Source organism: Danio rerio, chromosome 20 (genome assembly GCF_049306965.1).
Source record: "Danio rerio strain Tuebingen ecotype United States chromosome 20, GRCz12tu, whole genome shotgun sequence".
In the NCBI taxonomy this organism is placed as follows: Eukaryota; Metazoa; Chordata; class Actinopteri; order Cypriniformes; family Danionidae; genus Danio; species Danio rerio.
In genome coordinates this window covers 46,145,001-46,157,500 of record NC_133195.1, presented here as the reverse complement: position 1 = coordinate 46,157,500, position 12,500 = coordinate 46,145,001, and the positions used below count along the sequence as shown (strand labels likewise).

Below are 12,500 nucleotides of genomic sequence, written 5' to 3'. Positions count from 1 at the left end.
CGCTATCACTTGACGATACAAGAAAAGCAAATTATTCAAAGCAAACTTTGTACAACTCAACTAAACACTTGTCAAGTAAGAGTAATGGCGAAATGAGGAATGTAAGAGGTGTCTCTCGCAAGAATTCGAATGTGTTCCAGCGTTTCCCAGCCAACTGATACGTGATTGATCAGTTTTGCGCTGTGTATCTTTAATTTTCTCCGAGTTGAAAAATACACTAGTTTTAGCGGTTGTTTTTGTCCTTCACGGGTGTTTTTGGAGTAAAATAAACGTATTTTTTCATGAAATCTTTGACTCGTAAATATTTCCTGTTTGACGAATCAATACTGGTCATTTGGTGAACTTGAGATTCGTTTTTTTTTATCAGGGTCGTTTTAAACACATTTACAAGCTTTGTCTTTGCGTTTATTTCGTAACTTTAATTCAAATGTAAGATATGGCCGCTGTGATGTAACATAAGCGCGTGTATACTTATTGAACATGACATATCATAGTGTATATCAATTTAAATAACTAGATCTGCCTTATCAAACTCCATATACTCTGCAAATACAAAAGTATGGTAACTTAAATTTAATGCTGAAATTAATAAAATGGCGCCATGTCATACTAATATTGCTTTAAAAGTCCATCCATTCACCTTTACCACCAGCAAAAACCTTTTAACATGTAATAATAACAGTCTTATTAATATTAATAGTCTTAGTAATATTCTGTTCTCCCTGCAGATTTTCTCCAAGAAGTCTCCTGTCACAACACACACATTTAGCCAACCTAAAGGCACTTTTTATAGCCAACATCTATCTATCTATCTATCTATCTATCTATCTATCTATCTATCTATCTATCTATCTATCTATCTATCTATCCATCATTTTCAAAACTCTTGTCCATATATGTTACTGTCTCTGTTATGTGTCTCTAAATCATAATATCTGTTGTCTTTATTTTGTTAACTTTACTCTCTCTCTCTCTCTCTCTCTCTCTCTCTCTCTCTCTCTCTCTCTCTCTCTCTCTCTCTCTGTCTCTCTCTCTATCTGACTACTTGTCTGTCAAAAATCAATTCACATTGTAAAAGGAAGCAGCCTGTGAAGCAGAGGCTGAAGAAAAAAGCTTCAGCAGTTGGAAGCAGGAGGAATGGGTGGTCGGTTGAAAGAAGAGCCACAACAATGCATCCAAAGATGAAGCAGTTGTTATAGTATGTACTTTTTAAAACTGTTTTTTTTTTTTTCAGAAAAAAAAGTCAAACATTGAATGCACAGTGCATCCGGAAAGTCTTAGCGTCTCACTTTTTCTACATTTTTTTTGTTACAGCCTCATTCTTAAATGGATTAAATTCATTTATTTCCTCAAAATTCTAAACATAATACCCCATAATGACAATGTGAAAAAGATTTTTTTGTAATTGTTGCTTATTTTTATTTTTAAAATTTTAAATCCTGAAAAATCACACGTGCATAAGTATTCACAGCCTTTGCTCAAAACTTTGTTGATGCACCTTCGGCAGCGATTACAGCCTCAAGTCTTTTTTAAGATAATGCCCCAAGCTTGGCACACCTGTCTTTAGGAATTTTTGCCCAATCCTCTTTGCAGTATCTCTCAAGCTCTATCAGAAATGCCAACTCGTCCAGCTGGGACTCGAACCAGTGACCTTCTTGCTGTAAGGTGATAGTGCTATCCACTGAGCCACCGTGCCACCCTTCTACATTAATAATGTGTAAAATCGTAAAACATCTTTACAATGTGGAGCGTTCACCCTTTTGGCTGTATAATCAGAAGGTTCTGCCTTTATTTTGAGTTAATCTGTAGATTGTCACTGTCCAATTGTACAGTAGTCACACAGTTTTGCCAATATTTGAGCTAATCCTGAGCTAATGTTTAGAGGCCCTCATGGTTTCATCCTTTTGTTTAGTTTTTTCAATGTAGAAGAGTTGTTTGTGTTGTATCAGCCTTTCTTATTTCCTAATTTCACCACAAAGTTAAACATCTTGTATGATATTGCAGTTTTTCTCAGTCACTTTAGTAGGTTTCTCAGATCAAAATTGAAATGAGCAAAACAGGAAGTTCATTTCTCAAAACAATACGTACAAATAGCAAAACACCATGGATTATCTGCATAAGCCAGTCTCTTGAATCCTTAGTTCATCTCTCAAAACTAAATTTCTGTGTCAATGAATGTGTCAGTGCCATCATAAAGACAAGTCCTTGTGTCATTGTGTACGGATAAGACAGTCAGATCATTTAGTCTTGTTGTCCATAAAACATTGTACTCTGGAGGGGTCTCCTGGTGTAAACGATTGCAATATTTTTGTTTGCAGTTTGTACTGTAATTTGTTGACAGATCATGTCATTGTGATACAGAAAGACAAATGCAGCACCGCATAGCACAAAAAAACAAAAACAAAAGTAGAAATGTGAACATAGGACAATCTCAGATGCCATTTCATCAGAAAAAGTCAAGATTAACCTGGGAAAATGTACAAACTGTAGACCAGGGGTCACCAACCTTTATGAAACTGAGAGCTACTTCTTGGGTACCGAAAATTTGGAGGGCTACTAGTTTGATAAACACCTCTCAAATAACAAATTTGCTCAATTTACTTCTAGTTATACTTTATATTTTTGGTAATAATTAATGATATTCATCCATGTGAAGACACTGATCATGTTAATGATTCTCACAAAAGTTATCAGCAATGATTTAACAGGGTGGGAAATACCCTGTATTTAATGTATCAATGTGCAACACTTTATTTTTTATATATCTCTGCAAATATTTACATTTTTAAATGATTACTTCTATATTAGATGAAGCTTACTGGTAAGTGGCGCTATGGTGAGCTATTTTTAGAACAGGCCTGCAGGCAACACATGTGATCCTCGCGGGCTACCTGGTGCCCGCGGGCACCATGTTGGTGACCCCTGCTGTAGACAGATTTAGAAAGAAAAGTCTAATGGAAATGTATAGATAAATGCATTATGACAACATATGACAACTTGGATGTAAAGACTTATGCAATGAACAAACGATTAAATGTTGTGGGGGTGGATTAATTCAACAGAAACCAAAATAATAAATTAATAAAAATAATAAATTTAGATCAACAAAACATGACATAAGCAGCTGATAATGTAGTAAACATCAGAGAATTGCACATAATCATTTGCATGGTTTTGCAAAAGCATTTGCGACTTGTTCAAAGGAGTCAGAAGCTGCTTTTCTGATGTGCACAAGTGACACGATGATGTGGAGGTTGAACAGGTAGTTTCGAGAATTTCAATTCTGATCTGAGACATGGACCAACGCGACTGAGAAAAACTGTAATTGGTATGCGGCCATCAGAGATGCTTGACTGAATGTTGTCAATAATTAATAATATACACATATTTTTTCTTTTTTGCTTTTCTGTTGCTTTAAACATTAAATACCCAATCTTGTCATTGCAGGTTAAGAAACTCCTCGCCGTTGAGTACTAGCCTGTTCTGCTTCTCAGCAAGGAGACTAAGAACAAAGAACACAAATGTGAAATATTGACCCCTCGGTGCACACTTTCCACTTATGCCCAAGACTACCTTCAGAAGATTGGCTCATTTTCTCAACACTTTTGTGAAGGTGAGATGCATGCGGGATATTTTTAAAGTCACTGTAAAAGACACTGGGTTCCACACAACTCCTTCAAGTTTACTTAATTGTTTTTTTTTTTCTTTTTACAAATTTAAGCGAATTAAACATTAAAAAGTAAGTAATAAACTAATTTGCAACAAGTAGTTTAAACAAGCACATTTTTTGAGTGTATAGTTAACATCTTGTCTTGATGTTTGTCTTGATGTTTACCTTTATGAAGGAGCTGCTGGAGGAGGCGACTGATGGAGAGCCAAGTGCAGCAGGTGACCATTTAAGGAGCAGGTGGAGGAGGTGACCTTGGGCACGACCATTTCTCCTATGACCAAACGTCTTGTGCAGAGCTGCAGTTTAGGCGCCTGAGGCTGGAGAACGCTAGACGTCCATCGTGGAGAAGCTGCAGGTGGGAGTGGTCACCAGCTGGTGTACCTTCAGGATCAATGCGAGGACTCGTCTGTCACTGGAGTCTTACAGGAATCAGTCTCATGCTCTCCACTCCTCCATGACCACCACAGCAGCTGCTTAGGATACGGCCTGGCTCAGGATTTTAGAAACCTTGGGATTAATAACAAAAAAAAGACTAACATACAGTAAGTGCAGATGCCGTTCAAATTATAATGTCTTTTAGGAAGTGTTCCTGGCTCCAGTTGCCCTAAATAATGCAGCATAACAATCCTTTAGAGGAGAGGTTCTCAAAGTGGGGGTCGGGACCCCCCGAGGGGTCGCGGGACAATGAAGGGGGGTTGCCTGGTGATTTTCAAAAATCAATTAATTTGTATTAAACCTTAAGACTTACTGTATTTTATCAATAACCTACTGAAGAGGAAAAAAATAGTCGTTTATAGTTAATATAAACTATATAGTTACTATAGTAGCTTATAGTTACTAGTTCTATTGGATTGCGACTTCTCGGGTAATTACATTATACTAAAGACACCAAGTACCAAGTACCAAGCCCTCTATAAAACAAGTGAGAATTTGGCCAGAGGGAGCTATGTCTGAATTACAGGACTGCTTTGATCGCACAGACTGGACTGTGTTCAGAGAGGCCTCCACAAATGGCCAAGGCACAGATATGAATGAATATGCTGATGCTGTATCCAGTTATATTTTTAAGTGTATGGAGGATGGCTGTGTCACTAAGAACATTAAAGTCAGAGCGAATGAGAAACACTGGATGACTGCAGAGGTGCGGACTTTGCTAAAAACAAGAAACTCTGCTTTCAAGTGTGGGGATGCAGCTGTCCTTAGGTCTGCTCGGGCCAATCTGAAAAGGGCAATCAGAGTGGCAAAATGAGCCCATGGAAATAAGATTAAAGAATACTTCCAGGACCACAAAGACACTATAGGGGCCCTATCATACAACCGGGGCAATGTGGCGAAAGGCGCGGCGCAATACTCTTTTGCTACTTTTAGCTCGGCGCAAGGGTCATTTTGAGGTGTTGCGCCACGCTGTTTAAATAGCAAATGCATTTGCGCTCAAATGTGCGCCCATAGGCGTTCTGGTCTAAAAAAGCAGGCGTGTTTTGGCGCGTTGCTATTTTGAGAAACTGTAAATAGTCTGATCTTTAGACCAGAACAAAGTCGCTCTGTTGTCTGGCGCAAAGTGCGCCTGGCTTACACACTACAAACAAGATGCAGAGCAATACGCAAATATCTTTACATATGAAAAATATATAATATCTTAAGGATATATATATATATATATATATATATATATATATATATATATATATATATATATATATATATATATAATAAGGATATTTACAGGATATAAATAAAAATGACTAAAATATTACGAAACATATTAATTTCTAGCCTACATGAAGATTTAAAAACCACTGCCTTACTTTCTTTCTCTCGCGAGGCTTTTTCAGTTCATTCATTTTGCTTTTGTATAATATTATTATTATTAGCAGTATTATTTATTATATCCATATTTATATTTGTTTTATTAAAAAACAAGCTTAGATTTGTCCACCTGTCAAATTTTAGACAATATGGGGCATGGCAGGTGTATTTGGAAGTAACTCAGTATTTTGAGCACACTTTGTTATTATTGTTCATTTATTCGTTTGCTGGAAATTAGAACTGAATTTAGAAATAGTTTTGAAACAAATCTTTGCGCGTAACAAACAAAATTAATTATTTATAGGCTAATTGATGTCTGTGCGTAAAGGTTTCCCTATCCACGAGAGCAAAAGCGAAAGTGAACTTACTTTACGTCAAAATGCGCTTATGGCGTGACGCAGCTGGCTCTTAAAGGGAATGGGAGATGAGGCTTTAATTGGTTTATTCTCAAAACACACCTATAACTCATTAAGAAAATAAACTCAACCCTTTTAGACCATGCGCCATGGCGCAAAGCGGATATTCCCGTCCTTAAATTAGCAAAAATGCATTCTGACACGCCCTGAAAGCGTTTGCGCCCTGCGTTTTGCGCTCTGCGCATGGATCGTCAAAATAGAGCCCTAGAAGTTTATGGCAGGGTATTCAGTCTGTCACAGACTATACAAGCATCTCATTGTCCTGTGAAAACAACTTTAACTTACTTAATGATCTTAACAACTACTTTGTAAGGTTTGATGCTGTTTTACACCAGCAGTGAAGGCCACATTGCAGCACGACGAGCAGGTGCTAAGCTTTGATATCACTAATGTCCGCAAGACCCTAAAGAAAGTAAACGCTGGTAAGGCGGCTGGGCCTGACAAAATACCAGGCAGAGTACTCAAGGGGTGTGCAGAACAACTTGCGCCTGTACTGACGGACATAATTAATATCTTTCTGCATCAAGCTGTTGTGCCATCATGCTACAAAACATCTGCTATCATTCCAGTGCCAAAAAGACCTTCAGTCACTTCTTTAAATGACTATCGGCCGATAGCTTTAACTTCACTGATAATGAAATGCTTTGAGAAACTGGTAAAAAGTCATATCACCTCCATCCTGCCTACTTCACTTGACCCATTTCAGTTAGCCTGTCGGCCAAACAGGTCAACTGATGATGCTATATCCACTGCACTGCATCTGAGTCTTGAACACTTGGAGGGTAGAAACACATCGGTACAGGTGCTGTTTGTTAGTTTTAGCTCTGCTTTTAATACTATTATTCCTCAGCACCTGGTCAATAAATTAGTATCTCTAGGTCTTAATACACCTCTTCGGAACTGGATTCTTGACTTTCTGACAAATAGGCTACAGTTTGTGCGAGCGGAGGGTATTTCGTCATCTACCACTCTGCTCAATACAGGCTCCTCTCAGGGGTGCGTCTTGAGTCCACTGCTATACACTCTGATGACCCATGATTGTTGTGCAAAACTTAGCACTAATCACATTATTAAATATGCTGATGACACCACAATAGTGGGTCTCATCCAGGATAATGATGAGAGGAACTACAGTGAGGAGGTAAAGCTCTTCACAGAGTGGTGCAGGGATAACAATTTAGTTCTTTGGCCATGTATATTATGTATATTATCAGGAGTCTTTCTCCTGATAATATATGGACCTAGACTGGGAACGACAAAGAAATATATATATATGTATATATTTTTTTTAATAAAATTTTTTTAAAAACTAAATATAAGAGCTAAGTTAATGTATAAGAAAGTGAGTTATAAACTCACCAAACAATTTCAAATATGCAAAAGCCCACTTGCAAATTAATTTAGATTCATTTAATAAGAAAAATTAAATACACAAATAGTTGGAAAGTGTAATGGTTAATTGTAGCCTAGTTATACATATTCATATAGAGAGATGCATTTTGTTCTATTGTTTATATATAAAGTTGCATTTTGAAAATAACAAAATTATAACCAAACAATACAGTGTAATATGGAGTAATGATGTGCTTTGATAAGAATGCAGTGGTATTGACTACCAGACAGCTGCTGAACATTTAGACAAACAATTTACTACTTTCTAAAATTCAAAGGACCATTTAGCTACCTGACAAACAAAAACCCAGACAACATTAGATTTTTTTACATTGATTTATTGACAACAATATCACTAGAGATTGCCAGTTTTCTTTAAATGAAGCTGAATCCTTGCATCAAAAAAAAAAAGGTATGTATAAATACTCTGCAAAAATTATTTTCTTACTTAAGAGTCTCAGACTTGTTTCTAGTCCAAATATCTAAAAATTCTCAGAAACAGTAAGGAATGGAAAAATAAAAGAAAAAAAAATTCATGCCATTTTACATATTACCTGGACGTATGCGAAACATATCAAAATAGTTTTTTTATTTGATTTATGATTTAAGAATTATAACTTGAGGTATAACAAAAGTCATAATATTTTAAATGTTTTGTTATTTGCAGCTACAAATTGTGACCCTGACTTTCCCATATTTAGCATATATAATTATTTTCTTTGTAACAAATTGTTACAATAAATATTATGAAACAATAAGTGATAAACATTATGAATGCATGTACAGTGCAAACTTCATTGCCAATATATAAAATGTACTGTATAGCTAAATGAACACAAATAAGTAGACCATTTATAATTTTGAGTTTCTCTATGCATTTATAGATATATGATCGTTTAATTGTTTAAACTAGAACAGGATTGCATTATATCAAATGTAATTGAATGCAATGCAATTTTAAAATTTTAAATAAAATTCAATTTTCATATCTGTTTAGATTTATTTCAATATTTAAGAAAGTCAAATATGGAGGAATAATGTAGTGTAGATTTGGCTGACTACCCAGACCACGCAAGTGTATTGTCTAATCTATGAGAAAATATATATCTTTAAATTAGTTATTAAATATATAATAATTACTCCCTTGCTGAGACAAAAAAGTCAATGAAAATTAGCCTACATAACACACTTTCTTATGTAGGTTAATGTTCTTTTACTTTTTTTGTTGATGTAGAACATGTAGCTAGCCTGCCTGCACATAGTTTGCTAAAATTTTAGTCAAACTAACACATTGCTGTTATATTACACCAATGGTTGGGTGTGATAAAGCTCTGGAGGCTTATACTGTACTGTACTCTCTCTACTGGACGCATCAGGAACAACAGGGGTTTAAAACTGCCTGGGCCGTAGATCTGTCTGGATCCAAGTCTGCAGTCTCCCCCTTCTCTAATTATTTGACTGAATTTTTATTTTCCTATTTTTACAGGAATAATCTAAATTTTAACGTAGAAATATGAGTTACTCTCTAAAAATACATACAAATCTTTCCTTTAAAAAAATAACGTAATACCAAATTACAAGCAATAACTGAAAATTTAATGTTAGAATTTTTTATTACAGAACAGATGTGTAAAACAACAGGTATTTCCCTGTATAATGAAAAAACTGGAAAATTCTGTAAAAAAATACAGACAATTATCTGTAAAATGACGTTTATTTTTACAGTGCAGTTCTGAAGAGGCAATAACACTAAACTAATCTGATAAGGGGTTCAAATGAAGAGATTTAAAAGACAATGAAGAGCTTATAAAGACATTAAAAAGAATAAAAACAGCACACAACTTCTCAAACTGCAACCATAAAATGGTCAGAATACTCCTGCTTGTTTGTTTGTTTGACAGTTTTGCACACAATGCTTGCTATTGCAGCTAATACAGGCTCAGAAATGCAACCGCTTCCCACAGATAACTGAGGTTATTCTCTTCGGCCCCTCAGAAACAAGAATGTCTTATATTGGGGGCTTCAGAAGTCTTACACCATATGTTAAATCTCAAGTAAAAAATGTAGGAGTTATCTTTGATTGGGAGTTTTGTCTAGAAAAATTGTATTGTTTTATGTTCAATCCACTTAACTTTGTAAAAAGTATTAAGTTAACTGGGTGGCACGGTGGCTCAGTTCTCAGAATCAAAAAACTCCATCACATGTATGCTTGTACATCAAACACATTCAGCTCAATAACGTTAAATCCAGCTAATCTGTGTTAAATCTACAAACGATGTCATTTCTTGTTCCTGAATGATCTCATTTGAAACACACAGTAATCAGCAGTAATCCACATTTAAAAAATAGAACAAGCACTTATTTTTGACAAATATGACTTTATTTGAAACTTTAGTACAAAATTCATGATTGTCATCAGTTGTGAGGCTTGTCGCCCCAGACTAATGTCAGTTTTTGTCCGTGTTCAGCTCAGCTCCACCTTCAAGATGGGCAGTTTCCAGTGGCACCACGTGGAGGAACGGACTTCGCCACCTATATATACAGGGTTTGGATTATCACTCACCATGAACTACAACTACACACTAAATCACTAGTCAATAAATGATGTCCTCCAACCATAAATCATATACCACATTAGCAAAACATTAGACTAGAGAAGGTTGTATATGAGGACAATATTAAAGCAAATACTAAAGGTAGCAACTTTATTTATCTTCAGAACACAAATGAAGATATCTGAATGAAAATAATGAAGTTATTTTTGTTAAATCTGAGAGCTCCTTAATCTCTCATAGACAGCAAGATTCCTGACTATGAGGATACTTTTATGTGCACATAAAACAAAAATAACTTTATTCAACAGTTTCTTCCCTCAGTGTCAGTATAGGGCGCGCGTTCACGTGTTGCGCCTCTGACATATAACCTTGGATGTGCCTGTGAAGTTTTTAAGAGAGGAAGTCAGAGAGGAAGTCGCACAGGCATCCGTGGGGTATATGTCACTGCACAGTGCTTGTGAACGCGTGCCCTATAATCACACGGAGGAGAAGAAACTGTGAATAAAAATGTTTGTTTTATGTGAAGGCGTATGATCTGTTTTGAGGATGTTTTTTTACTGTTTTTGTGGACTTTGAGTCTGGATGAGGGAGCTCTAACATAAAAATAAAAATATTTTAAATAGTGAACACGAGGATGAGTAATAAATAACAAAACTTACTTTTTTTCAATATTTTATTTATTAATATTTTTTGCTTGTTTTTAGAAGAATTTCTGATTAGTCAATAACATGGCCAGATTTATATTTCAATATAGGCATTTTTTATAGTTTTATTTATTAATGATGTTTTTATATTATTATTATAATTTATTTACTTTTTTATTGTTTTATTTATTAATGATGTTTTATATTTTATCAGGAGTCTCTCTCCTCTGGCTCAAATTACATTTCTTAGAGAGAGACACTCAAAGTATATGGACCTGGACTGGGAACGACACATAAAACAAAAATAACTTTATTCAACAGTTTCTTCCCTCAGTGTCAGTATAGGGCACGCGTTCACGTGTTGCGCCTCTGACATATAACCTTGGATGTGCCTGTGAAGTTTTTAAGAGAGGAAGTCAGAGAGGAAGTCGCACAGGCATCCGTGGGGTATATGTCACTGCACAGTGCTTGTGAACGCGTGCCCTATAATCACACTGAGGAGAAGAAACTGTGAATTAAAATGTTTGTTTATTATTTTTTACTTTTTATAGTTTTATTTATTAATGATGTTTTTTTATTTATTTATACATATTTTTTTACTTTTTTTATTGTTTTATTTATTAATGATGTTTTTTATTTTTCTATTTTAAACTTTTTTATTGTTTTATTTTATTAATTGTTTTTCCAGTTTTTTTTCAAATTGGCTGGTGAGTGATAATGTTCATTGGAAACCCTGTATATATATCAGTTGATCCCAGTAGTCTTTGGTCAGGAGTCTCTCTCCTCTGGCTCAAATTACATTTCTTAGAGAGAGACACCCAAAATATATGGACCTGGACTGGGAACGACTGAGATATATATATATATTTATTTTTTTTTTGTTTTGTTTTTTTTTTAGCATTTTTTTAAACACATATACAAATATATGTGTATATATATATATTTAGCAATATATGAAAGTCTAAACTGTTAAGTGCTTTTTTATTTATTCATTTTTTTTTTTTACACAAAATTTTTTTCAGCTATAGGACCATGGTGTGGCTGGAATGACTAGATCTACCCATTAAATTAGGGTATTTCTACTCATTCTTCCTTGTTCTCCTCCTGAAACAAAAACAGTGATCAGGTTACAGCTTTAATGCATTAAACAAACAACATATCATTAAAAGAAAAGCAATAAATGTCAATTAAAAAAAAGAAGTTTAAGAACACAGGATTGTCGTCTGACACTAACTGGGTTTCCATCAGCCTGTGTGGATGCACCTTTTTAAGAATCACATGAGAAACAAAATTAAATGAGAATCCCTTAATTCACAAAATGTTTTATGCTCACTTGAGGTCATTTTGGATTTGTGTGAAAAAGGGTTCATGATGGAAATGCATTTGTCAAATGAACTTTGATGTAGCGAACATTTCTCAATTATACTCCCCTTGTTTACTGTTGGTTACGAGGTTACCAATACTACAGTTCAGCTGCTCGACCAACTTGATGGAAATTATTTGGTCATAATTCTTATTTAAAATTACAAAATATATAAATATATATTTAGTGAACTTCACATTGTGCTTCACATCAGGATGGAAACTCAGCTCATGACAGATTCATTTGACTATTGTCAAAATCTTCAAAATGTATTAATCACCTTAAACCAGGCATGGGCACGGAGAGCATGCAGTTTACTTCGAATGTTGATGTTCAACTGCAGGCAAGCGCAGATGAAATCCCTGCATTCTGAAAAGAAAGAAATACAGTACATGTAAATATTGGCTTGAAGTTTAAACATGCTTTTTTCATTGACATTCAAATTGTTATACACAACCATCTGTAACTGAAGAGAAGATCTCACCTTTTGACCCTCTGGCAAACTCTATGTCTCTGTTATGCAACTTGAAGAGGTCAACTACTACTGGATATTTTTTAAACAATAGCAAAAACTGAAGAATCCCGAGTGACCACACTGTCGCTGGCTCCCCATGGTATCTGCCAGTGTTTAAAAACTCGGGAGGGGCGAAAAGT

The 12,500-nt window shown here is 35.1% G+C and overlaps 2 protein-coding genes and 1 long non-coding RNA gene across 3 annotated transcripts in view; 1 reads left to right on the top strand and 2 right to left on the bottom strand.

Moving 5' to 3' along the window:
- Nucleotides 1–141, bottom strand: part of LOC108180340 (uncharacterized) — a 5,352-nt gene extending 5,211 nt beyond the window's left edge. Inside the window, exon 1 of the mRNA XM_073933663.1 lies at nucleotides 1–141. This exon is cut by the window's left edge and continues 249 nt beyond it. The gene's annotated coding sequence lies outside the window, so the exon portion shown is untranslated.
- The window catches only part of LOC108180238 (uncharacterized), a 33,473-nt gene that overhangs the window by 1,153 nt on the left and 19,820 nt on the right, over nucleotides 1–12,500 (top strand). The window contains exons 2-5 of the long non-coding RNA XR_012396049.1: nucleotides 1,079–1,198; nucleotides 3,448–3,613; nucleotides 3,846–4,212; nucleotides 9,753–9,829. This is a non-coding gene — a long non-coding RNA (uncharacterized lncRNA). The remainder of the gene's footprint in view (nucleotides 1–1,078; nucleotides 1,199–3,447; nucleotides 3,614–3,845; nucleotides 4,213–9,752; nucleotides 9,830–12,500) is intronic.
- Nucleotides 11,168–12,500, bottom strand: part of LOC798107 (uncharacterized) — a 5,666-nt gene continuing 4,333 nt past the window's right edge. Inside the window, exons 5-7 of the mRNA XM_073933662.1 lie at nucleotides 12,331–12,500; nucleotides 12,127–12,215; nucleotides 11,168–11,587 (exon numbers count right to left, since the gene is read on the bottom strand). The exon at nucleotides 12,331–12,500 is cut by the window's right edge and continues 7 nt beyond it. Coding sequence (XP_073789763.1) covers nucleotides 11,567–11,587; nucleotides 12,127–12,215; nucleotides 12,331–12,500 — 280 coding nt within the window. The 3' untranslated portion in view covers nucleotides 11,168–11,566. The remainder of the gene's footprint in view (nucleotides 11,588–12,126; nucleotides 12,216–12,330) is intronic.